The following is a 26,918-nucleotide window of genomic DNA, read 5'->3' as shown; positions in this document are numbered from 1 at the left end:
AATTAGGACCCCCGGAGCTAAACAAGTTGGGCAAGCGCTCAATTTACCCTTTAGTTAGAACCTTATATCTCGTTAACTATTAAAGCAACTGTCGGCTCTATCATGGCCACCTGTATTATGAAAAGGCCCCTGTTAATAGAGATGGCCATGAATATATCGGAATCTTCGAAAAAAATGACTTTCGTGGAGCGTGGAGCCATCTATTAATGGGAATGGAAGCTAAAATTCAAAACAGCGAAACAATAACGTCGTCAGAGAGCCATTATAGAGTATTATATTTAGACTACTTTTACTCTACTTAGTGAACTTTAACCTAAATTATATATCCCATATAATATATATTGTAAACAATTACTATAATTGAAGTTATTGACAAATTTACAAATGAGCCAATCAACGCGAAACATACTTTTTGTCCCGCCTTTTGGGTCAAAATGTAGCTTCAGCATCTTGTTTTGATTTCGACGCTAGCGACATCTGTTGAAAAAAGAGCTACTTCACCTAGAATTTTGAAAATTATTTTAAGCACTAGAGGAAGGTTCAGCCTAATAAGAAAAATATAATTCAATTATGTAATTGTTAAAACAGACACGTTCAGCTTGAACGAAAAAGAGGCTTTTACTGTATTCTTCCTCCTTAAAGGAGCTGTAGTGATTTGTTCAGACTCGCAAAGTGCTCTCGCGCAACTATGTCAGCGATCTCTTGACCCGGTGGTTACGCTTATTCATAATTTACGCGATCGGTACACTAGCCCAATTACCTTCTTGCGGTGTCCGGCTCACGTTGGAGTTCCTGGTAATGAGTCCGCCGATCGGCTCGCGTCTGTTACTCGGTTGATTCGTCCTTCGAAAGTAGACTTCCTTCTACCTTCTACTCTTGCGGAATTAAGGGGTGCCTGTGCGTGGTCGGTCCTCTCGGACACAGCGCTGGCAGTCTATTCCGGGCTCCTGGCCTGGCCCCTACGCGAAGCGAAGCCATTCCCCAGTTCTAGGGATGTCTTCACCGTTAAACTCTCGCGGCGTGACGACACTCTACTGGTGCGGCTCGGGTGTGGACGGCTCCCCACCAATTCTACCCTCAGTCGATTTCGTTTAAGCCTCACAGACTCTTGCCCTCACTGTGGGGTACGAGAAGATCCTCAGCATGTTTTATTTGACTGACCCATGCACCGTAAGTGTCGACGTTCTCTTCTACAGACATTTAACAACTGTGCATTTCCAGAAACTGTCGTTGGGGTTCTCACGGCGGTGCATAGGGGTTTACCAGCAGGCATGACATCTACGTGTGCCTTATTGCGACAAGCTATTCTGCCCTCTTCTGTATTTTTGTACGCCCAGGCTGAATATTGTGTACCGCGGCTCCATTTACGGGAAATTCCGGGTAAAAGTTAGTAAATTGCGCGCCTGGTGTGAAGGATTCTCGCTATATACACCAATCTCACTCTCCCACGTTACTCTGCCCCCCCCCCCCCAATTGCTTGTAGAGAATGAGTCCCATGCATACACCAACCTTTTACACGTTAAGTTACATAATTTTCTTCAACCATAAATAACATAGTAGAAATAAGTATGTCAATTAGCCAAAATTATCACCCAACTGATTTTCAGAGCTATTACGCAATAAAGGTTTAGTTTCAACACAGAGCGTCCCCTACTGTCTAAATATGCCCAAGGTGAAATCATGGACCAAATTATGATAAATAAATTTATCATTATTTGGCCCATGGTGAAATATACTACTCAGATCTGGTGCAAAGTCTAAGTCTTATATGGTTGAGAATGTAACTTAAAATAAGGTTCAGCCTGTAAATTCTTAAAATTTTCTTATGAAAACTATTATTCCTTTTCAAGACTGCAACTGAGTATACCAGAAGTAAATAAAATAAGTAAGTGGCTATTTTAGGGTCCCCTTTCAATGGCTTTGTCAAGGCAAAAATAAAATAGACTACAATGAGTCTGAAATTAACACAAATTTTTTTTTGAATTCCCCGAGATTCTTGGTCCATGATAACTGAAAATACTCCTTTTTTAAATTCAAAAAGCAACTTGTTTAAAATGAATTTTTTTAAGTAGATAAAAACTGTATATACACATTTAAATGTACAATAAAAAAAGTTGCAAAAAAAATTTTTTTTTGATTTGAAATCCTATTGATAAAAAATTTATTAGACATCAGAAAAAATGATGCAGAAATATTTGATGAAATTTTCACAAAATTTCAATTTTTTCTCAATAATTTGATAAGGCTGGTTTTTTTTTTCATTTACATCTCTTACAATTAAAGTATAATCGTGCGCTATAAGTTGTTTGTTTTTTAAAAAAAAAACATGACTGACTTACACAAATACACAACGTACTAGTTAAAGTACGGCATTGATCAAAATAGAGAAATAAAGAATTTTACATAACCACCATTGATCATGTAAAATTTTTGCAAGTAATAAAATTTTTTAAGAGATTTTTTTATCATTTTATAATTTCAATTATTATTGACCTTAAATATAATTATTTGTAATATACTTTGTACAATGTTCTGGGATTCAAAAGAAAAAAAAACTTTACAAAGTACACTATATTACATGTTTAAACCATTCTTCCGAAACTTAATTTTTAAGATTCGAGTCTCAAACACAGTTAAGTTTTTGTTTGTTTCGTATTAAAAATATCATTTACCATTTACACCCAAAAACTAATTTTGGTTTTTGTGATTTTTTTTCAACTTAAAAGTAACAAGAAATTTAAACACTCATCGATATAGCCTCGCAAATTCTCGAAGACACATAGATACTGTCTTTTCATGTTGAGCACTGCATAGGAAAATTAAAATATTTTCTGTTTTACTTTGGATTTTTTGTTAAAAAAAGGTATTGCATCAAGAACTTATTTAGGTTATTAAGAATGCGTAAGTCCATTACCCGAAGCTTCAACCCTTTAGTTTAATTCCATTATAATGCGCCACCTACCATAGTTTTTAAAAACGCTTTCTTTTGAGAAAATGAGCATAATTAATTTAGTTGGTGGAAATTTAACTAAAGACTAATTTAACAATTTAATTAATTTCATTTACCATAAATAACGAAAATTTAAAAGGTTGACTGAGACATTTATCAGTCAAATTAAAAAAAACCTCGGCCCCTTTAACTTTTACATAGTCTGACCTATAGTAAATAAAAGATTATCCAGCTTTACTCTCCAAAAAGCATCTTCTCAACCTAACCCTCAACTATTTGAATAATCTTTTGAAAAAGTTGCAAACACAGAATTACAATTTACGTCACAAACTTAAAAAAAAAAACATTTTAGACTGACAAATACAACACAGAAATACAAGTCGGATATTCTACCCATTTCCGGAGGGTTATGTTGTGGAGATGGCAATATTAGTACGGGGATAATCTTTTATTTGTCTATGATCTGACCAGGCCTCTGGTTATTCGAAGTAATAAACATGATAAATTTTGCGCAATGATGCGCCTTTACCCCACTGCTAAAACTACTTTGTATTAGATATTCTTAAAAACTTAATTAAAATGACAATAGATAATTAAAATACCTTATCACGTTAGTATGGAATTCCGTTAGTTGTTCTGGCGTAACCTTCAGAGTTGTGCCGGCATTTTGATTCAAAAATGGCCTAAGTGCCTCCTGAAGCCACACTGCCATTTTCTATTTCACACAATGAATAAAGTTAATTTTACTCAAAATGTTTCAATAAATTAAAGTTTAAAGTAATCTACAATTATGTTGCTTGTAGTAAAATTTGTAACCCAAAATGACTTAAAAGGTTTAGTAATGATTTGGAGATCATTATATCAACCATTGCCGTCACTAAAGCAATCAAAACCACCATGAGTAATGTAGAAATAAAAAGTATGACACCACTATATATGTTAATTGCAGCTAGATAGGTCAAGAATGTACGTATTTCTAATTGTGGAGAATGTTGAGACAATTTATAATGTTTGTTCCCAATCCCTATCATGATCAAAAAGTAAGCTCCATTTATAACGTTCCCAATCATCCTCATGCTCCAAAGGTAAGCTCAATTTGTAACATTACCAATCCCCCTCGTGCTTGAAAAGTAAGCTCCATTTATAACGTTCCCAATCCCTCTTATGCTTCAAAAGTAAGCTCCATTTAAACCGTTGTTCCCAATCCCCACCATGCTCCAAAAGTAAGCTCTATTTAAAACGTTCCCAATCTCCCTTATGATTGAAAAGTAAACTCCATTTTTAACGTTGTTCCCAATCTCCCTCATGCTCGGAAAGTTAGCTCCATTTATAACGATCCCAATCCGCCTCATGCTCGAAAAGTAAGCTTCATCACCCTAAACCAAATCATATCCGCCTAATCTTTGAAATTGTTCTATTTCTTCCTTAATCAGCAAAAGGTCAACAACGCTGGAAACAGATTCAGAGCGAATCTCGAGCTGTTACCAAAAATGAAATTAACGAAAATGCCAATTTCAATACCTGTTTATCAAATTGCATAAGTTCATAGACTACATCAGCGACATCCGGTATCATGTATGTACTTAAACTGAATACACTGGCATAGATAAGGGTTGAAACCAATGATTGACCGTTTTTCTCCATTAACGTCCTCACTAACGTCCCAACGTCTCGGAAATTCAAACTATCAGACTGCAAAGAAATGAAAAAAAATTTACTTTTAAAGTAAATGGAAATTTTTAATGACAAAAGCAATTTGTACTTCGTGATGTTGCCTTCCTGCTCTTAGAATGTCGTAGAAAAATTTCATAACAGATGAATTAACTTCACGATGGTCAATAGAAGAGGATGCCAATGCACATTGAAAGAGTGGTTCCATCGTTGGGGCCCGGAGGAAGGGTCCAGGGCACCTCTGTAAAAGCCTGTAGAAAACAAAACAATCGGAATTACTACCGAAATCAAACCGGGCATTAAAAACTAAAAGGTATCGTGGACAAAAATTGAGAAGAACAACACGAAATAAATATACAAGAAATTAATTGAAGTCATAACATAAGTAAGATAACAACAATAAGTATGACACTTCCTAATGTTTTAAAGCTAATTTTCTTACTGAACCTTTACTGCAACACTGACATACTCGCCCAGCTCTGACTTGGGATTTGCACCCAAACTGACTAGTATATTATCATACCCGACCACCTGTTTAAAGCATTAAAAGTCGCTAGATGATTTGGGCCTAAGGTAGTACCTTGGGTATTAGCCTAGCTTATTATTATTAATTTTCTTTTACTTAATTGTAGTATATTTTGCCTCTGGCATATTTGGGTACAAGGGGGGGCTCTGAGTTGAAAACTTATCTTTTGATATGCACATTACCTCTGAAAATCAGTTGGGTTAAATTTTTAACTAATTGACATGCTTATTTTAATTATGTTACTTGGGGTCGTATTGATTTATGATAAAAATTAACAAGAATGTATTTAGGTAACTAAGAATGTTGGAGCGTAAAATTCGGTACTTCTGAAATGGTCTTTACATAGCTTCAAATTAAGCTATATGCAGATATTGGCATGTAGTCATTCTGAAATGAACATAGCCCCTCAGTTCATGTTCTAAGAGATCTAGGCATGTGTGAGTACTCGATCGAGCTTAGTTGAAAAGCTCGAAAATGGTTCGAGCCTCAAATCGAGGCCAAGGCTTGACTCGAAACTATTATTATTACCAAGGCACTACTTGCAAGCTTTTAAAAATGGCGGGAAAAGATGCCAAAAAAATTCCCTTTGGTCCCGCCTTAATATCTCTCATTGGGTGAGGTACAAGTGGTTTAGGCAAAAAAAGTTTTAACTTATTAGTTTTTAAACTTATTACTTATTTGTAATTGTAAAAAAGTAAACTAAAGCCGCGTCACCAGCACAAAGGAAAGTTCTCTATTCACTGCAGAGTGCAGAAATCAAAACTAAAACCAAAATCGGAAAAGATTCCAGTTTGGTGACTGGTGACTCATGCGATCTCCAACCACGGACTTTGAATTCTAAGTCCAAAGTCCGTGCTCCATAAACAATAAAAACAACTAGCATAGAGCGATTACGGGATTTCACCTGGTGGTGAGCCGTTAAATGCAACTACGCGTAAAAAAATGAGAGAGAAATCAACATGAACTATTTGGACTCGTCAAAAAATAAGATTCGGTGGATTATTTATTAATATATTAAGACGTAGCGAGTCCGAGTACTCAGACTCAAGACGAGAACTTGCACACCCCTAATAATTATATCAAAATAAAGAATACACAAACCTTGAACATAGTCTAAAGAGATCATCCACAACATCAGGGTTATCCCTTAACCCATTTGTTTTATTCAGTAACTGAAAAGTGGGGCCGCAGAAGGCCTGGGGAGATATAAAAAAATTCAACATTGATTAATCACGTTTGACACAACAATTTGAATAGAACGATAATTAACCTGAAACATTTCAATAAGACCCTGTACACAGCCAGTTTCGCTGCCGTATTCATCGACCAAGATGCTCCCCAGATAAAGGAAGCAAGAGTGATGATGGATTTGGTAGAGACTGACCATCTGCGTTACTAACGGCTCCAAGAGGGGCAACGAATGTTTGCTGACGCTTCGAACAACGAACCTAATACTTCGACAGCACCTTTCGATGATTCTGGAATCTCCTTGGTAACACTCGCAGGCTTTGGATAGGATGGGCCAAATTTCCTGCACTACAATTTGGCAATGCTGCACTTGGTTGTTAGGAACTGAACCTGCTGGATTGGCTCTGTCAAAAGAATCACAGCATCGTCTAATCAAGAGTAAAGATTTACCCAACAGAGAAAAGTAAACAAATTATAAAATAAAACGTTAATGTTGGATGGACCTTTGAGTAAACTCTGTAAAAAATGGAAACGACTTTGTTTTTAAACATCACCTTGTTTAAGGGAGTATAATAAATTTTGTGCAGCATATGTATTTTTTTTTAATTCTTTGTGAGTCTGACAAAAGGTCGAAGACCCACAAACAGTGCTCGAAATGGACTGGAATGCCATTCCTTTTCGTAAAAGTTTTTCCTCATATCGTTCTGGTTTGTAAAGATTATTTTTATTATACAGCTCCCATTTTTCAGGATAATCGAAAGCCTTGAAAGGAAACACGTTCCGATTCGTGAATAAGTCCATTTTGAGCACTGCCCACAACATCAGGGCGAATTACATTGTCTTTTTAGATGCGTTCGTATTTATTGAGTGTTATAAAATCTACTAAGCAAAGGGTAAAAAGGCTCTAAATATTTCAAAACACAAAAAAAATGTTGCTTGGATATTGTACTTCCTACTTTTATTCCCTTTTGAAGAAGCCTTTAAGTCCACATTTCTCTAATTTTGTATTTCATTTAACAATGACCTTACAATTCATGTCACTCAAGGTTTTCTTTGCAATACTGAAGTCACTCATTTTGGGATATCATAAGAGTTTTTTTTATATATATAAAACAAAGACCACAAACATTTAGATTGGCAATTCGATAGCAAGGAAAGATGTTAGATAAGGCTGGACGAATAACTGTATAATTCGGTCGAATATCAAGACGAATAACAGTTTCAATATTCGTTTCTCGCCTTTTTTGGTATTTTACAGAATATCGAATAACATTTCTATTATTCACCGAATATTCTGTAAATACACTCTTACTCCAACCTCCCCAATTGGCCTGTGCCACCGCATAGCTGTCTATGGGGAAGGTGAAGCCAAAGGCTGTTGGGGGGGATTTCTATGGTAGAGCCCTCACTTGGTGGTTGAGAGCTTTAATAAAAGAATATATAAAGAAATTCTATATATAAGAACATACGTCATTGGTCAGTTGGCTCTTGGCAGATACTTTTTGTGTGTACACATAGTTTTAGTTTTTTTATTTACGTCCCAGGTCACCTATGACGTCATTAAATAATTCAGTTCTACTATTTAGATATTAAAATTTTAAATATTTTGACTATTAGACCTGCTATTCAAGGAATATTTGGCTCTATTATTCAACGAATATTTGGCCCTATTATACAATGAATATTCGATAAGGTAGTATTTGGATTAAGCCTAAGTATTCGGTATTTGGTTCAAAAACTACTATTCGTCTCGGTATTTAATTATTTGATAACAGTGTCAATAGCCTAAAAGAGCTATTCGCCCAGCCTTAATATTAGACCAAAATAAAAGAGCAACACAAATTATAGCACAAAGGCAAGGATCAAACCAAGCCTTGGCGCCGAGCCAAACATTTTTTTAAACCTTTGGCCTTGCCCCAAAGGAGTTTTTTCTTTTTAGACCCTTATTTGATATTTAAAGGCCCCAGAATCAAAGCGAGCCTGGGCCATTTAGAAAACTATCAGCCTGAGGGAGCTTTTGGACCCTTGTTCGATCCTTGCAGAAAGGTTTCATGATAAGTCATTGGTGGAAGAAACAGTAGCTATTTTCCAACAAAAGCGAGCCACTACCTTTCCATAGAGATAGTGGTATTACAAAATTAGATGTAAAATTTATTAGGTTTGGGGTGTGTTATGCGAAACAAGTTGCCACTCGCCACATACTTATCATTGAAGATATAAAAACCAGAAGTCATGCAGAGGAGGAATAAATGCAGTAAGAAAAACTACTACAGGATTTTGCCTCACTCTGTTTTTCAGCAACACATTGCCTAGCCAGTTAAGTTTGAACGTTATTACGTTCAGGCTCATGAGTTTCAATGAGAAGTATGTAAATTGTGCGATCATAGTAACATCAAAATTAAATGATGTTTTTAACGTATACAAATGGAAGTTGGCCTCGCCAAATGGATTCTAACTCTTGTTAGTTAATGAGTTTACTCAAAGGCGAATTGACAAAATAAAACTAACAAAATACACGACCGACAAAAATTAACGAACAATACCTAAAAATGGCTGCTATCCTATCCAAATAAACCGTAGGATCTGGTTTGTTACCATCCTTTGCGATTTCAGCAGCTTTTATGACCTAAATTAAATAATTGTCTGTGTTCATTTTGAAACCGCGAAAGCTAGCACAAAAAGATACATACTGCTAAAAGAGGCGTGGTTTGTGCAGCACACATTTGCCTAAGTGCTTCTGTAAAATTCTCTTCCGGTATATGAACTAGAATATGAGCGGTTCCTTTGATTAGTTTCAGAGCTGCGTCATTGCTAATAGAAAACTGATCAATTGCTTTAATGATTTGTAAGAGCCCATCGAAATGATTGGTCATTTGCTTGCGGCAGGTATTGCAAATGTTCTGAAGAGAGATGGCCGAGATACTGGCCAAAGCTGGCTCTTGCAATCCAGTCATTAACCAATTTAAAACAGGATCTACAGTATTTAGTAAAAATAAATAAAAATTTGAAAAAATACCTAGAGAATATTCAAACCTAAGTATTCGGAATGTTTTTCAATCCACTCGCAGAGTTCCCCGAGCAGCCTGATGGAAGTGTAACGAAATGCTAGTCTCGTCCCTGTTGGCAAGCTAAAGATCATGTGAATAACTTGCGGGACTGTCTCCCTTTCTTCAGGAATGATATTTTTTGCCACAGCTGCCATAACGAATAAAGCAGCTTCAGACGCATTCCAACTCGCAGTTGTTGCATTGCTCTTCAGGTTATCAAACATTTGGCGAAAGCAGTTTACAGATCCAACAATATACACAATATCTCTTATGAGATCCGTCACCCTTTGACGGAATTCTCCAAAATCATCATTTTCATCTGGTATACCCTCCTAAAATGTTAATTTAACTAAAATTAGCACAGATTCAACTCAAATCAACAAATAGTGTTGTAGAAATTAGATGGCGCTATTTTGCCTAGGGTATAAAAAGTTGCGAATAGCAAAACATTATGTTCTTTCACTTACACGAGGCGTTTCATTGATTTTGCTGTGAATGGTCAGGTTAATTTTAGCTAGGAGTAACAAACAAAAGTGGAACGCAGCTAGCCTTAAAACACGCTAACACAGTGTTGTATACCAATTTCATTGGACGAGCCTTTACGCTGAATGGTTTACAATGTATAGAGCTAAATGGTACCAGTAATTCATATGGACAATAATGAGGCATAACGTAGTTATTATAACAAAAATACTGTTTAGTTATACTCTCTTATATACTCAGAAACACTAATTCCTTGTGGCCTGGGGGTGTCTCACAAAACTAACCAGCGTTGTTGCTTGACCTCCTCCAACTCCCTCTTCAAAAAAAAAAAAAAAACTTCCCCGGAGCTCCTGAGGCGATAGGTGGTACAACTCTCTACTTTAAATAGTAATCAGCTAGGCTTATACCCAACACACCACCTTAGCCCTATGTCATCAAGCGACTTTTAAAGTCGGCTTACAATGCGTAGGAGGGTAGTGGCAAGCCCTACACTTACTATTACCAATAACCTCAACAAGTTATTATGGAAGGGGAAACCGAAGAGCTCGGGGGAAAACCCCTTAAACCAGCGGGGAGAGAACTTGCAAATTCAACGCAGGAGTTGTTCAGATTTTTCATCCAGTGCCACAAGCTGGGATCAACCCGGCTCCTCTTGCTGCGAGGCTAAAGTGCTAACCACTCCGCCACCCCACTTCCTAAGGGCTTGACACCATCTTTGGGTCTTACAACGGAAAGGGGGAAGACAATTACCAAACTTTCCCCTTCAGACGGCAGCAGGCGCTAAAGCGTCTAACCATTGAAAAATGTACACAACCAAATGCATGACTTTTGACGGGTTGCATTCTCCTTGTGTGAGGTGCTGTGTTTGTTGCTCCTAGATTTTAGGGTCTGCATTTCTGACTTTTACAGCATATTCAAATGTTATACTCACATTATCAGGTTCAATCTCGCAGTGCCTGGTCAAGGCTAATATTAGCCTTTGCACATAAGGTTGAAAAATTTTATTCAAATTTTCATTGTTTTCCTTGTAGAGACCTTCTGATAAACGGTACCAGACGTTGAATGTGATTTCGGCAATTTCAAAATCGTGATGACCAACACAGATCAACAGCAATTCCAGCGAATGTAAATTCCCTAAGCCTTGTCCAGGATGAAACAACATAGAATCCAAGAGAGATTCTGCCAATTCCGTAAATATTCTACAAAAGTTTGTTGCCCTAGCCGAAAAAAAAGAAAAATTTAATTATTGACATATTAAAAGGAAATTCGTTTCAAACTTACTTATCAGGATCTTCCTGCGCAACAGACAAATGATAGGAATCAACCAAAGCATAAACTTCAGTACACAACAACTGACTAAGCTCTTGATACTTGTCAACTTCTTCAATCAGAATGACAGCGTTGCAAACGCAATTAGTAGCAGCTTCATGCAACATTCCACTCGACGACTGGTTCACCAAAGCGCAGAAAACTAGCTTGAATATAACATCCAAATCTTCGTTTCTGGGCGGCACAGCACCCAATGATAACCAGCTTCCGAAACATCGGAAAACCCTGGTTTGCATTTTGGCTTCTTCTTTAGTACCATACGAATTAACTAGACAACTTTTCTGTAAAAACATGTACGAGCAAAGTTAACATTGGATTAAATTTAGATTGATTAATAAGAAGTTACCAATATCTGCACAACTTGAATACAATTTCCTTTCAAAGATTCTGTTATTTCTTTTCTCCTAGCTTCGCCTAATCTGAGAGATCGACTACCAATCTATTTAAAACAATTGTAATCAATGTTGTGATTAATTATAAATTCGTATGCTTCAAAAATTAATATTACTTCTTCGGGAAGAACATGTAGAACTTCCAAAAGAACTTGCACATTTTGTGTGGTACTCTCAGAACCAAACCTAGTTATCACATCGGGAATTGGTGTTTGCCAATGGGTCATTTGTAAAATTAGATCTGCTAAGGCTAAACTAAGCTGCACGGAAGAAGAAAAAGGGTAAAACCAGTGGATAATTTGATGATGGGTAAAAATTACTTGAGTAACTATAACTGAGGCGGTTTCTTCATTCACTTTAGATAAATGATTTAACAAAGAATCTCTAAGAGACAAATACGAGTCTGTAGGTAGTTCGTGAAATGCGAATTGGATCTATTTCAAGTTGAGAATGAAATATATTAACATGCTAATGATGATAAATGGATTTCCAAATAGATGAATAATGAATACTGACTTTGGTTCTCATGGTTTGAGCGGCAAAATAGCAAGATTCTAAACCAAAACCTTGTTGAAGTAGTGAGTCCGCCACTTTCCACGCAAATACCTGTTTAAGAAATTGAAGATAATTATCATAAGATGTATATTCTAGGTGAGATTTTAGTATATCAGTATGTTTCCTAGTGGAAAGGCATATACTAATTTAATTTTCCCACAAACAGTAAAAAATTTCTTAAGATTTTTCTCAGTGCACTCAATCTACAGTAACCTTTTTATTAAGTGAAACTGGATGATCCTTAGCCCTCTCAAGCTTATTATTTCTTGAAATAATTTGTTAAGCGTATTGACTACTTATTGAAATACAACAAAAATAAAATTCCAAAGAGTAATAGAGAGCACATGGGAGGCAGGGAGAACACCGAAGCCATCATCACCTTTTAACAAATTAGGGAGACAAGAACAACTACTATTATTTGCCTAAGTTAATTTATCTATAGTAAGTACATCTCCTTGATACTTACTGAGCGTTGAAGATCTCCAAGCCACATTGATGCCTTTTCTTTTTCAGATGGGTTAGGGTCATGATACAAGGTATTTATGGCTTGGCAAACGGTCTCCAAGGTCGGTGGGGCAGCCTGGGCCTCCATTAGAATTTTCTGATAACTCTTGATTTACAGACTATTTCAGACAATCTGAAAGTCAAATTTCTGTGAATAATACATTCTATATATTCACCAATTCATTTTCAATAAACCCAAAGCTTAATTAATAATTATCTAACTACAAAAATTAAAATAATCACCTGCAGCGGGCCACAAAACAGCCACCATTACAAAAAATTGTAGAATGGAAGTGACGTCTCGTAAATTTTCCTATTACCCAATGAATAACTATTTCCGCCGCTAGAACGCTCTTTGAATGGTTATTTTTTCAAACCCCGTATTTAATTAAAAATGGACGCTGATGGACTACCGCTCGTCGGCCCTGGAGTTGATTATACCAAGGTTAGAAATTTAAATTAATTAAAATTACAGTAAATCTGTTGGAGAGTGTGTTGAAGTTTTTGTTCAATTACATTTTTGTTAAATAAATAGGTTTATGCTTTAATATTAAGGGTTTTTCCCTAAGCCTCGGTTTATCATTTTAAAATCCTGTTTAAAGGGGGTGTCTCATTTCAAAAAAGCAATATGTTCGAAAATAAATCAACATTTCTTATAATTTCCCTTTATCTGCTAAAGTATTGCATGCTAGAAAATTTAGATCTATCTTGTTGTTTTGATGAGATTAAAAATTATGATGTAATAAATAGAACCTATTCCACCTTTCAAAATTAAAGCTCTGTTATATTTCGTAGGTTGGGCCCATTCACCAAAAAAGAACGTTAGCATTCCTCAATCACTTCCTTATAGAAACTACTTCCTTCTTAAATAACTTTGCAACAGTATGCGATGGCAAATTAGAGGATATGTTGCAAAGGATACAAAGGCTAGAAGCCTCGATATGTATACTCGAAAACAAGTTAGCATCAATACCGGGCTTAGAAAACGCTTATCAAGAAACAGAGTTGGAGGCAAAACCTCAAGATACAACTAGCGGATCAGATACAACAACACAGTCTACAGCCTCTCCACCAGCACCCCCGCCAAATGAACCAGTAGTAGTACAAAATGCCCAACCTGAAAAAGAGTCAGTCAAAGGAGTTCCTTATTCGCAAGATCCCAGATATTCAAAATACTTCAAAATGGTCAACATGGTAATGTTGTATTTGCTATATTTCTTCCCACAAATATGACAGTAAAATACTTAAATGATAACATTTAATAGGGAGTTCCAGCTGGAGCAGTTAAATTGAAAATGTCTGCAGAAGGAGTTGATGCCAATATTCTAGAGTATGTAGTTGTTAATCAGAGAATTATATTACAAATAAATGAATAATTGATTGTTACAGTAAACCTGATGAAATCTCACCAAATTCCCCGCTAACTGAAGACAGTCTAAAAGACGATGAAAGTGATAATACGGATGAATCCAGTGAATTTAGCGATTAAAATAATTAGGGCCACTAGATCAATTATAAATTGTCAATTGATAGGAATTTCAATGACAATCAATTTGTTAATTCCAAACTGTTTATAATTATTTATTGCTTATTCCTTTATGAAAGATAATTTTTTTCTAATAGTTTCTACTATATTTTTGTTGACTTCAACTTTTTATTTTGTTTTATACTTAAAGCTAATAATCTCTTTAATTCATTGTTTTGGGTTATAAAAACTGTGCAGGGTACCAACATTTTCAAATTTATGGTTTAGGCAATGTTCTATTATATTTTATCAGAACTACAGTTGTCTTTGAAGTATTTAATACCTTTATCAATTTTTAAAACAATATATTAAAATTGCCATTTTGGACTAAGTCTAGTCGTTAAAATAGTCCAAGTAAAACCGTCTTGTAAGATTTGCGCTTCGTTGAAATAAAAAATTTTGTAGCATTCGCGTTATTGAAAATGAAATTGTTAATTGTACTTTTTACATTTCGATCCCTAAAAGTTTTATACTAAGCTATTAACACTGAGGAGCTGGCTTAATATTTTATGAGCAACTTGGAAAGGTTTAGGGTAGTTAAAAATTCCATAACTAAAGAGAACTTCCTTTATTGACATACCTGCTTTCTGTAATAATAGACCAAGCAAACCCTTAAGAGGATTCAATTTCTTGTTTTTATTCTAGATGGTGTCAATTTAAATTTTTGACGGGATGGAAATATATACTGATTTATTACAAAAATAAAACATCACTATTTAAGTTATGTTTTATGTAAAAACTAAATAAAAGTTCAACTCTCGGATTATTGATAATTCGGCATAAAAAGAAATATTTTTTACGGTTTTCAGATAAAAAATTTTATCCTTGGCGCCATCTGTTACGATTTCAGATATTTAAATATCGACCCTTAAAGCAAGTGTCGGCTCTAGGTGAAGTAGCTCTTTTTTCAACAGATGTCGCTAGTGTCGAAATCAAAACAAGATGATGAAGCTACATTTTGACTCAAAAGGTGGGTCATAAAAGTACCCCTCGCGTTGATTGACTCGTTTGTAAATTTGTCAAGAATTTCAATTATAGTAATTGTTTACAATATGTTTTATATGGGATATATAATTTAGGTTAAAGTTCACTAAGCAGAGTAAATATGGTCTAAATATAACACTCTATAATGGCTCTCTGACGACGTTATTGTTTCGCTATTTTGAATTTTAGCTTCCTTGGCCATTAATAGATGGCACCACGCTCTCCACGAAAGTCGCTTTTTTTCGAAGATTCGGATAGCTTCATGGCCATCTCTAATAACAGGGTCCTGTTCATAATACAGGTGGCAATGATAGAGCCGACAGTTGCTTTAATGTACTCTCTGACGCAGGACAGCGCGGGTTATTTTTGGTGCGGAAGGACGTGTCTTTTTTGTCTTCGTCTTTCTTTTACCTTCCCTAGTTCTTTTTTTTTCTAAGCCTTTTCGGCCTGGCTTCTTTTGTCTTAGCTTTCCCAGTCCCTATCCTGCCTAGTTTAGTAGCTTTCCCCGTCCTGTTTTAGTCGCCCGCTTTTGGGACTATGGCTTCTTCCTCGGAATTTTCCGGCGTTTCTCAAGGTATGGAGTTGGCCGAAGATGACTCTTCCGGCTACATTACCGTGGATCGCCGCGGCCGGCCGATAAACCGCACCAAGCGTTCGCGTTCGCCGAGCGTTGGGGAACATTCCTACGTACGTGCCCCCCCCCCCCACTGCGAATTCCAGGACGTTTCGGCGCCCGGGGCACCCCCTCGCCGGGGTCTCCCCCCCCCCTCCGCCTGAAGCCGTCTTTAGAAGGTGTGAAATTCTCAAGCCTGGGAACAAAACAACTTCACATGGTGCTTTCGGCGAAGGGGTCACTTTTCAGCCCCTCCCACCGGGGGACCTGTTGGTCTTCCCGAAAACAGAGGAGCTGGCTGCGGCTATCAAATCAGCGACCGCTTTCGGAGATTTCAAATTTGGAGTGGCGGGATCCCAGACGGCATCGAAAGTGGCTCTACGGCGGATTATTCATGTCCCGACGGACATTACCAAAGCGGATATTGAGGAGGCCTTACACTCCAGGCAGCAAGCGGTCAAGTCGGTCCGCCGTCTAGGTGGCCGTTCCAATACGTTTCTCATCGGCTTTCCCAAGGAATCCGTTCCGAGGAAAATCTTTGTGTATGGCATGGCTTTTGGGGTTCTAGATTACATCCCTCGTCCACTACAGTGTTACAAGTGCCGGCACTACGGACACATTGCTTCAGCTTGCAGAACCCAGGTGGCTCATGAGATCTGAGTGACATGCGGAAAGGATCACGTCTATGATCCTACTCAGAGGTGTGAAGCGACGGCATATTGTGTCAACTGTAAAGGCGCCCACAGCTCTAAGTCTTCAGAGTGTCCTTCTCTGAAACGGGAGCAGAAAGTACTACAAGTCCGCCACACAGAGGATTTCTCCTTCAGAGAGGCACGAGCAATCGTCCGTCAAAAGTCATACGCCCACGTAGTGTCACGCCCTAGGAGTAAAACCCCACGCAGGCCACCACCGTCGGCTGCGTCCGCTCCAGCGCTACAGAAACCCGCGCCTCTGGGTCTTTTTTCGGCTGCTGATATTTCTCTGATGGTGGCGCACATCGTGGCCGCCGTTGTGGAAACCTACGAAAAGATCCAGGGCATCCAGGAAAAACGGTCGGTCTTGAAATCCCTTGCGGCTTCTCTTACCGCCGGATTTGTGGACAAGTTCAACAGCAAATTGCCCCCTCATGGTCAGGGCAATACCACTCAGGATGCCTTCACTTCAGATCCTACTGGAGATGATTAGCGTCCTCCAGTGGAATGTCAACGGCGTTCGTTCTCGATTACCGGATCTCATTGACCTTCTCGGTGACTTACACCCCACTATTATCGCGCTTCAAGAAACTTTTCTCTCTCCAACGGATACAGTCAATCTTCATTTCGGCTGTTATGAACCCTTTCATGCGTACAGGGTTGTCCATCGCCCTTCGCCTTCCGGAGTTCGTGGTGGTGTTGCGACTCTCGTCGACAAGTCTCTTCCGGTAGTCCGTCTACCCTCTCCAGGCTGTGTCGGTGTGGAATCTCTAGCCTTGAAGATTCACTCCTCCGTTGGATGGTTCGCCCTCTTCAACATCTATGATCCTCATAGTAAAGCCACTAAGGCGTTTTTCAACCTTCTCCTTCGGGATGTAACCACTCCCGTCTTAATCTTAGGCGATTTCAATGCTCATAACATTCTCTGGGGCAGCTACAAGACAGACGCACAGGGCCACCTCGTCCAGACTTGGCTGAAAGACCTTGACAATCTGGTCCTCCTCAACAGCGGTGAGTCGACTCGTCGCCCAAGTAAGGGTCCTGATGGTGCACTAGATCTTGCTTTTGCGAGTACTGACCTGGCTATCCATCTCCCTTGGTCAGTCATACTTGCAGGCACCAGTGACCACCTTCCGATTCACATGGGCGCTCCATCTCAAGCAAATAGCGGTCATACTGGCCCAGCTCACTGGCACTACCCTGCGGCTGACTGGAAACGCTTTCGTATTCTTTTGGATGACTCCCTATCAACTGACCCCTTGACTATTATATTTCAAGCGGCCCTGGCAACGATTCCGGTTAAACGGGGAAGTGGTTCCGCAGCCCCCCGCCAGCCTCCTTGGTGGGATGCCGCATGCTCGAAGCAGGCCAAGACTGTCAAAGCGGCTCGACGCAGGGCCCAACGCTTGAGTCATTCGTTGGATCAGGTCGCTTACAAACGTGAAAGGGCCCTTTTCAAAAAACTAACTAGAGAGACGAAGCGTAACAGTTGGAGAACTTATTGCAATAAACTACATGCTCACACTCCTTTGACGCAGGTCTGGTCTAAAGTTCGGTGGTTCAAGACCGGCACGCGTCCACGGAAGCTAATTACGTTGAACACAGGAGACAAGGTGGAAATGGATCAAGCCCAAGTAGCAGAGTGCCTCGCGCAGTCTGTTAGAGCGGATATCCATCCTCAGCCAACGCTCGGCCCGGAACAAAAATACCAGCCTGAACCACTTTTGGAGCAGCCACCGGCGGATACCATGTCCCTTTCTCGGAAGCGGAGTTATACGAGGTCCTCTCCGGCCTTCGCAACACCTCCCCTGGGAAGGACAACGTCTCCAACCTCATTATAAAGAACTCGACTCCGGCTTTTCGAACGGCACTCCTAGCGCTCTGTAACAGCCTTTGGGCGGAGGGCATCATGCCTTCTCGTTGGAAACATGCTGTCTTGCACCCCATTCTGAAACCTGGAAACCCTCCCTCGATGCCGCGTCCTACTCCTACCGCGCTATCTCTCTACTTCCTAATCTCGGCAAAATTTACGAGAAGCTGGTTTTAGGAAGACTGGTCTGGTTCCTAGACCAGAACGCTGTTCTGCCTGCAGAGCAATCGGGTTTTCGACGTGGGCGTCGAGCGACCGACAATGCGATCCGCCTTGCTATGGCAGCCCAAGGCGCTCTCGCGGTCTTCTTAGATCTGAAAGATGCTTTTGGTAGTGTTCACCACCAGGCGCTGCTCTACAAACTTCAACACTGGGGCCTTACCGGCAATCTTCTTCGTTGGGTGAAAGACTTCCTCAAGGATAGGACCTATCAGGTCAGTTTCAATGGTACGCTCTCAGCCACTTACCTCGTCACGAGTGGCGTTCCTCCGGGCAGCTCGATCAGCCCCATCCTCTTCACTGTAAGGTTGGACGGGATTCCCCAACTATGCCAGAGACATGTTTCCCAAGGGGAACACGCCGACGATATTGGAGCCTGGGTCTGTGGCCAAGCCCTTCGCTCCTTATACGGCTCCATGCAGCAATCGCTTGATCACATCACGCTGGGGGCTCAACTTTCAGCGACTCAAGTGGCAGTTTATGCTTTTCTCAAAGGAGACTACCATCCCAGGCGATCTCACTCTCAGCCTCGATGGCACTCCCTTAACCAAAGTCCACTCGTATAGGTACCTCGGTGGTATTTTCGACGACCGACTCACATGGAAGCCTCACGTCGAGGCTCTAGCCTCCTCTTCTCTCAAGCGCCTCAATCTTCTGCGTACTGTCTCAGCGACCAGTTGGGGTGCCAGTAGAGGCGTGCCAAGGCTTTTGTACACCCACCTCATTCGCTCCAGGCTGGATTATTCCAGCCCCCTCTATGCGTCCGCAGCCGCTCCTCTGCTCGCCTCTTTGGACAAAGTCCAAAACGCTGGTCATCCTTGGTGTGCCACGGTCTACACCCATTGTCCTAATGGAAGCTGAGGCCGCAATTCCACCGCTGAGTTTTCGTCGCACTCTTTTGGACCTCCATACACTTGCTCCATGTGGCGCAGCGGATACCCCGACGTTTTATCCCGCTCTTCTTCGGGACAACCTGGCTCAACTGGAGGTCATTGAACATCGCTTCGCCCCGGATCGGCTTCCTTTTCTGCTCCGGGCGTGGAACTTGGCTAGGGAACACAATCTCTCCTGGCTCTTTCATTCCTCCAGGGGTCATCTTCCTCCCACGTCCACTCCTCCCTCGGAACCTCCCAAGGTGACGGTCATCTCCCGTTGGCTAACTACTCACAAAGGTGACCTCTGCTCGGACGCGCTACGACAGTTGTTCCTCGCGACGCTCGACATCTACGAAAAAGACGCGACGGTTATTTACACTGACGGGTCTCTCACCCCGGACTCGGGAGTCGGGGGTGCCGCCTTCGCCATTCCTTCTCTCGGGGTCGGTGCTCGGTCTCTGGTGGATCCCGGCCATCCCATAAACAGGATAGAGCTGTTGGCCATTCAATTGGTACTTTCATACGCTTCCGCTCATCTTGAAAGTTCAATAGTCCTCTGCTCCGACTTCAAAAGCGCGCTTACGATGTTACATTCGCGTTCAAATGATCCGGTAATCACCGCTATTCATGCCTTATGCGACGGGTACTCCTACTCAGTGACTCTTTTGTGGTGTCCGGCTCACGTCGGCGTAGTGGGCAATGAAACGGCGGACGGTCTCGCGGACGTCACCAGTCTTCCGCGTCCCTCCAAGGTGGACTCCGAATTGAAATCCGCGTGTAGTAAAGTGGTTACCAGTGCTTGGTGGGATTCCTGGCAGACCCGCGCCACCTCCTACGCGCTCAGGGAAGTGAAGCCTAATCCGGGCTCTCGCGAGATTATGCAGCGTCAGCTCCCCAGGCGGGATGACACTCTTTTGGCGCGTCTCGGCTGCGGACGCCTTCCCACGAAAGCAACTCTCTTCCGCTTTAATTTGAGTAGCTCGGATTCTTGCTCGGAGCACATTCTCTTCGCCTGTCCATCCCAAGTTGTAGCACGGCGAGGTCTCCTTAGTAGTCTCCATAAGAGAGCTCTTCCCGTCTCTCTGACGGGTGTGTTGAAAGCGGTCCACGCCGGATTTTCAGACGTTATTTCCGCCACTTGCGCTATACTTCGGACTTGATAACTTTCTGTGGACTATTATTATCTCGTTTCTTTTTTTTTTGGTTATTCGATTTGTCGCGTAATGTAATTTTTGTTTTGTGTGTTCATTTTATTGCATTGTTCGCTTTTAGTGATTGTTAATTTTTTCATTTGTTTTATTTTGAATCTGGTGCGCTTGGTGTGAAGGCTCATTGCTATATACACCAATATTCATTCTCGTTATTTTGCCCCCCCCCCTCTCTGACGAAGACTTGCAAATAGTAGTATTTTTGATGGGGGTCCTTGGGAGGACCTGACCCCCCTAATGTCACTCATGGGGGAGTAAAATTAAATATATACATTAACGACAGGAAAAGCAAATGATATAATGATAAATACCATAAAACATTTTTTTATTTAAATTGAGGGTCTTGGTGACCATCGACCATAGAAATCTCATAGGTAACTAGAATGCTGCCGTGTAACTGGCAAATGGACCAAACGACGTGGCAGACGATAGTCGGATCTCAGCCAATCAGAGCTCAAAGAGTGGTTCTGCCAAAAATGTAATGTCACCAGAGAGAATGACGTCACCTAGCTCGCACTATAGTAGCGGAACCAAGGAGGATTATTATCCTCCTTGGCGGAACCACTTTACGGCCTCTTATTGGCTGAAGGTTCAAAACGAACTGGCGACAAGCTCGGCCATAAGCGGCGGCGGCATTCTAGTTACCTATGAGATTTCTATGCCCTCGACCCCTCTTTGAATGATTAATTTCGAGGGTCCCATCATTTTTTTTTGAGAGTCAATGACCTTCGGACTGTCCCTAATTGCAAGACTGCTCCTACAACATATGCCGGCTTCGGTCTAGTTGTGTGTTCATGGGCCCATGGTGTGTCTATCGCTCATAGCTTGTTAGTATTTTTCAGTTTTTGTTTACGGTTTCGATTCTTTTTTGCCTATTTCGGTTTTTTCTTTTTTTCTCTCGTTTTCGCCTGCTTTTCTCGTTTTTTTCGCTGCACCGATTTGTCAAGCCTTGGCGGCTTTACGTTTCCCAACGGTGGTGGCCATGCTTAATGTGGCGGACGATGCCCATATGGTTTTAAAGGCAGAGGGAGATGGTACGGATTATCCAGCGTTGGAGGAATTTGTAGCCCGTGTAAATGGTCCAAATTCGTGCAACACGAAACCACTCTTTTGACAAAACCAAAGAGTTAAAATCCGCTCAGGTGTATCAACTGCAAAAGTAACCACAATTGCAAGTATCGAAGGTGTCCGAAGTTCCAACTGGAGAAGTCAGTCATTCACATTCAGCCTGAAGGTGGGGTGGCGGAGTGGTTAGCGCTTTCGCCTCGCAGCAAGAGGAGCCGGTTTGTTCCCAACTAGGTGAAAACTCGGAACAACTCCTTCTGCGTTGAGTTTTCAAGTTCTCTTCCCACTGGTTTAAGGGGTTTTCTCCCGAGTTCTTCGGTTTCACCTTCCATAAAAACTTGTAGAGGTTAACGGTAATATTAAGTGTAGGGAGCTGTTGGCTCGCGTGGCATGTAGAGCTTGCTACCACCTTCCTACGCATTGTAACCCGGCCACCTGTTTAAAGGCATAATTAGTCGCTAGATGACTTGGGTCTAAGGTGCCTTGGGTATTGGCCTAGCTGATTATTTATTATTTATTTAAAAAAAATTTACCTTTCCCGGATGATAGAGAACTGGCAAGTTACTCGTCCGCGTCGTGAGATTTTGGGTGCCCCTTCTTCTCACGATGTGCCTGCTGAAGAGAAGGGTAAGATGTCTACCCAAACGTAGCACTTGCCACAGACTTCACCCACGAACTTCTACAGGGAGTGGCCTCCCTCTTTACTGGTGGATCCCCATGCTTTTTCCAATTGAAAAAAAATAAATAAAAATACCAGCATGGCGGCCATAACCAAAGATACGGGGTGACGTCATGCTGCCAAGTTCCTATATTCCTCAAAGTTTGAAGTCGCTCTTAATTAGCTACTGGAATCAGCCATTTCTATGTACGTCAACGCTGATGGTGTTGCTGTTTGTTCACCATGCCAGCCAGTTACACCCGCACAGGTTAGACACATTAAGATTACCGCTACTACCCAATCAGATAGAGGCACGTAATTTTGCTATTATACTATGGAATATCAAGAGTGTGAAGCTACGAATGGGAGAACTTACGGATCTTAAAAGAATTCATAGGACAACGATTATCGCCCTTCAGGAAACATGGCTGCAGCCCTCACGTACTCTCAGATTATATTTAGGTTTTTACACTGTTCTTCACTCAAAGGAAGGGGGTAGCGGCTTAGCCGTGTTGGTTGCTCACCACTTACATGCGGTAATGCTACGTTCAAGTAGAGTTGCTGGAAGGGAAATATGTGTGGCACAAATCACATTGAATGGTAGCCTAGTTACGTAGGCCAATAGACAATTTTTTGATGATCTAATGAAGCAGGTGGAGCATCCCTTTCTTATTATGGGATACTTCACTCACTCTGGTACGATATCTTAGGCTATTCAAATTTGGTTGACCTTGAACCATGTGAAATGTTTTCAAGGTCATTCAAAATGTATCTCGAAAATTACCGTTAGGTTTGGTAGGTTGGTTCCAATACGAAAACTGTGCGCCCTCACTTTTTAGATCTAAATTGATAACTATAGTCATTTAACATTTTTATGACCTGCTTGTTTTTGGTTTTAATTTTCTTGGCTTCCTATTGGCTAACTAACATCGGTCCAGAGCCACTTGAACGAAAATATTCATGGTAATCGCCAAGAAGTAGTATTTCCGAGTGCCAGGACCTGCAAGTCACTGTTTATATAGTGCTTGTTAAAATAATGGAAAAAATTTCACCTTTACGGCTTTTCGACATATTAGGGTTCGGCAAAACCACGACGTTCGGTTTACTGGTGAAACGTTTCCATTATTTCCACAAGCACTATATAAACAATGTCTTGCGGGTCCTGGCTCTCAGAAATATTACTTCTTGGCGATTTCCTGGGAGGATTATTTATTTAAGCGCCTATTGGAACCGGGTTTCTAAGCCCAACGCTTTTCAAGATAATTTTTAATTATCTTGAGCTGATAGTTCAAGGTCATTAAGTTTTATTTGTAATCCAAAGGCATAAGTTAAAAAATCAACTATTTATTTAATCAACAACTAGGTGATGATGTTTTTACATAAAGATGAAGCCGGATGACTATGAACTTGTTGACTTGAGTATATATTTGCATATTTTTGGGAAATGTAGTCTGTATGAATTCTGTATAAATTGTACATGCGAGATTCTAAACAGATTTTATGCCACGTATAATGTCCGCTGCCTTTTCCGCAATCATGATGACCGGCGCATTCGTGTTGCCCGAAACTATACTGGGCATTATTGATGCATCCACAACTCGTATGCGATCAAGACCTTTGATCCTAAAAATGAAAAATGGTATTTCAAGATACCACCGTTTTCGTAAATCGACAGGGGTTTTTACTATTTAATACAGTGATGTTTCGGTTCCGCTATATTCTTATTTCCAAAGGCACTTTGATCATGGACATTCTATTACCGGGAGAGGTAAATGAATTGTGCAGCCCTTATTTGTCCAAAAATCTGGCAACGCTGTAAATTTTTATCCTACTGAACAGGCTGGGGAGTTGATGTAAACAAACAAAATGGCGGAGCCGATGGTTATATAGCAGCGCTAGCAGTCTCTGTTAGCAAAATCCATTTCAAAGCCTTAATCAAAGGTTACCACGCAGTTACGATTGTAAAGCTGACTAAACTTATTTTTAAAATTCCTAAATACGCTCTCGAAAACGTTTGTGTACATCATTCTATTCTCTTTGGTTCTCAATGCGCGAAAAAAGATGCGCAGAAACAAAGACTTTTAAGGCGCAATTTATTCGAGGCAGTCTTTCGTCCTGCTAATAGAATGTCCGTGCTTTGAGCTAGGTATTTTTTGAAAGTAATTCTGTTAAAGGGGCTCCAAAGTTCGGTGGCAAAAAAAAGAAAATTGAGCATGCTTTTCTTCCCCCCAACCCCTCACTCGGCCTTGGCAGAGGCGGGCAGAGTCAACCGTAAATTTCGCACTTTACTGACTTTACACACATTTTGCCACTGAACTTTGGAGCCCCTTTAAGGTGGCGTAGCTTTCGAAATTTTGAAATAACAATAATAATCAGATAGGCTAATACAAAAGGCACCACCTTAGGCCTAAGTCATCAAGCGACTTTAAAGCCATTAATTAGCCTTTTCATTTTACATAGAGCCACGTAGTAGCAAATGCGAGAAGCTCATGAACTGCTGGATAGGCTAATTAAAGGGGCTCCAAAGTTCGGTGGCAAAATGTGTGTAAAGTCAGTAAAGTGCGAAATTTACGGTTGACTCTGCCCGCCTCTGCCAAGGCCGAGTGAGGGGTTGGGGGGAAGAAAAGCATGCTCAATTTTCTTTTTTTTGCCACCGAACTTTGGAGCCCCTTTAACGTGGACGATACTTAATTGTGATACTTTCGCACATGCGCAGTCCCTGTTATGCCTAATTTTCCCGATAGAGGGGTGGGAATAAGCGCTTTGTTAGGAAGATTAATAAAAACGTCCCGGTATTAATTAGTCCAAGGTAGGGAAACTTTGGCTACGTATATGCTCTTACGTACATTCAGTGGCGGACTGGGTCTAATATTATTGGTTTCCAGGAGACCAAGGGCCCCAGCCTTAACAGCTATAACGCTATCATGTTTAGGCGGCCCACTGGCCATGGGGTAGTACTCTATGGCCCAGTCTGCCACTGCTTACTTACCTATATACTCTCTATGGCAGCAGACGTAAAAGCAGACAAATCCCTTCAATCTACATTGCATAAACCTACCTCAACTGATTGTCCACGACAGTGGTAGGATCCCTCACATCGCCCATTTTACAAGTACCAGATGGATGATAAGTAGTTGCCGTAATACTTCTGGCGACACACTCCAAGTAATCATCACCCCACTTTGGCTTTTTCCCTTCGCATCCTGTAGTTTAAGCAATGGAAGATTTTTTTTTATAAATAAATTAAATTGCCCTATTAATTTGCCTTTTCAGTTTACATAGAGCTCATTAAGTGTTGGATTTCCGTCTCCCGTGCAGAGCCTCTTTCTGATTTATGGTCTGCATAGCAGTCGAAAATCCAGAAGCTGCCTGTCTTTATGTGAACTGCACGGGCGACTAAACGTAGTAACGGTTCCCTATTTTCATTGGCCAAAATTCCTCACGCAAACGTGTCAAGCGTTTCTTGGGAGGGTTTACATTGAAGACTTCAATGAAGAGGAAATTAAGTTTAAAAAGTAGAAAGTGTCGCGTAGTGAGAGCTTCGAGAACTATCGACGCCCTGGATAAGGTTAGCGAGCTTATGGATCTCTATCCACTCAACGGAAACGCTACCGCCATCTATCTACGATTTAATAATACACGACACGAAAGATCAAACCAGAAAATGGGTGCATCGTCAATTCTAGTTTATTCAGTAAATCTTTAGCTTTGGAAAGTATAGGACCTGGTACACTTTTGGTAATTATGTCACTTTTGGGAGTATAAAATTTTTTCCCCACCAGGTTTAACCGAAGCTAAGGGTGATTGGCGTAATTGAGTTCCTTCCCCCATTTAAGTATAAATTTACATGAAGCTTTGCAACTTTTGCAGTTTCCAATTGACACAAAGTTTCCGCCAAACCACGGAAGTATACACCGAATGACGGCTCAACATTTCCCTCGTGTATTACTGCGCCAACGATGAAAAATTTATAAATTATATTAAAACGCAAATATCATTATTTATAAAGTCAAATTTACGAATAACGACGCAGAAAAACTATAATATCGTCTACTTTAGCCGCTACCTATCTAGGTTTCAATGGCGAACCAAAGGGGGCGTAGCGATAGTTTTCGGTCGCGAAGAGAAACTAAGCCTGGCAATCGCGAACATCAAGAGACCCCGAAAAAGTAACTCGATGACTTAACCAATGAAATTTGGAACCGTTGCTACGTTTAGTCGCGTCTTTATTTACCCGGCATCATGGGGTCGAAAAGGCGGACACCCCATTTCTGGAAAGGTTCGGCGAGACCCACTTGTATAGCTATCTTCATTCCTGACAGAATATTTAAAGGTGTTACGTAAGTTTATCACATTGAATTGGGAATAGTACCGCTAGAATTACATAGTCGTGGTTTCGCGAGACAAATTTTGAAATTTCGAGTCGGTGCACTCAGCCGTCAACTCTATCATTATACGGTGGCGCAATCTATCACTTTCAAAGTACATTAGTACAATTCTAAAAATTTTATAGGATATAGTTCCCACCGCTAACAGCGGATGGCGCCACCGACAAATGATAGAG

General features: G+C 40.5%; 3 protein-coding genes across 7 annotated transcripts in view; 1 reads left to right on the top strand and 2 right to left on the bottom strand.

The window, feature by feature from the left end:
• Positions 1–2,235: 2,235 nt before the first annotated feature.
• Positions 2,236–12,993, bottom strand: Tnpo-SR (transportin 3). 2 transcript variants are annotated; one of them, XM_090166321.1, is made up of 17 exons: positions 12,889–12,993; positions 12,608–12,778; positions 12,103–12,192; positions 11,907–12,020; positions 11,703–11,846; positions 11,541–11,633; positions 11,147–11,475; positions 10,797–11,082; positions 9,369–9,714; positions 9,026–9,309; positions 8,879–8,961; positions 6,418–6,763; positions 6,249–6,343; positions 4,713–4,872; positions 4,472–4,642; positions 3,553–3,665; positions 2,236–2,806 (listed from the first exon to the last, which is right to left on the bottom strand). In XM_090166321.1, exons 2-17 carry the CDS (start codon positions 12,731–12,733, stop codon positions 2,746–2,748), a joined length of 2,841 nt encoding a protein of 946 aa, XP_090022447.1. In that variant the 5' UTR covers positions 12,734–12,778; positions 12,889–12,993; the 3' UTR covers positions 2,236–2,745. The 2 variants fall into 2 exon arrangements, with proteins under 2 accessions (XP_090022447.1, XP_090022448.1); XM_090166322.1 differs by having other exon boundaries at positions 6,418–6,739.
• Positions 12,958–14,547, top strand: CCDC53 (Coiled-coil domain containing 53). Of its 2 annotated transcripts, none has more exons than XM_090166324.1 (4): positions 12,958–13,090; positions 13,441–13,839; positions 13,911–13,975; positions 14,035–14,546. In XM_090166324.1, exons 1-4 carry the CDS (start codon positions 13,040–13,042, stop codon positions 14,132–14,134), a joined length of 615 nt encoding a protein of 204 aa, XP_090022450.1. In that variant the 5' UTR covers positions 12,958–13,039; the 3' UTR covers positions 14,135–14,546. The 2 variants fall into 2 exon arrangements, with proteins under 2 accessions (XP_090022450.1, XP_090022449.1); XM_090166323.1 differs by lacking the exon at positions 12,958–13,090 and adding an exon at positions 13,155–13,384 and having other exon boundaries at positions 14,035–14,547.
• Positions 14,548–23,739: 9,192 nt separating this feature from the next.
• LOC149958958 (glucose dehydrogenase [FAD, quinone]-like) overlaps positions 23,740–26,918 on the bottom strand; it is a 38,892-nt gene continuing 35,713 nt past the window's right edge. For all 3 annotated transcript variants that reach the window (XM_090165104.1, XM_090165103.1, XM_090165102.1), the window contains exons 10-12: positions 26,589–26,669; positions 25,413–25,557; positions 23,740–23,977 (exon numbers count right to left, since the gene is read on the bottom strand). In XM_090165104.1, coding sequence (XP_090021230.1) covers positions 23,842–23,977; positions 25,413–25,557; positions 26,589–26,669 — 362 coding nt within the window. In that variant the 3' untranslated portion in view covers positions 23,740–23,841. The remainder of the gene's footprint in view (positions 23,978–25,412; positions 25,558–26,588; positions 26,670–26,918) is intronic.

Source organism: Leiobunum rupestre, chromosome 2 (assembly GCF_980474605.1).
Source record: "Leiobunum rupestre chromosome 2, qqLeiRupe1.1.hap1, whole genome shotgun sequence".
NCBI classification, from domain to species: Eukaryota; Metazoa; Arthropoda; class Arachnida; order Opiliones; family Sclerosomatidae; genus Leiobunum; species Leiobunum rupestre.
Note: the sequence above shows the minus strand (reverse complement) of the source record. Positions and strands in the feature narration are given on the sequence as shown.

Coding starts and splice junctions, on each gene's coding strand:
- Tnpo-SR (XM_090166321.1), bottom strand. CDS start 12,733: ATGGAGGCCCAGGCTGCCCCACCGACCTTGGAGACCGTTTGCCAAGCC. Junction 9,310..9,368: donor AAAACATTCCGAATACTTAG/GTTTGAATATTC, acceptor TAAATACTGTAG/ATCCTGTTTTAAATTGGTTA. Junction 4,873..6,248: donor CTCTTTAGACTATGTTCAAG/GTTTGTGTATTC, acceptor TGTTTTCTACAG/GCTTTTACAGAGGTGCCCTG.
- CCDC53 (XM_090166323.1), top strand. CDS start 13,274: ATGTTCGAAAATAAATCAACATTTCTTATAATTTCCCTTTATCTGCTA. Junction 13,385..13,440: donor ATGAGATTAAAAATTATGAT/GTAATAAATAGA, acceptor TATATTTCGTAG/GTTGGGCCCATTCACCAAAA. Junction 13,840..13,910: donor ACTTCAAAATGGTCAACATG/GTAATGTTGTAT, acceptor AACATTTAATAG/GGAGTTCCAGCTGGAGCAGT.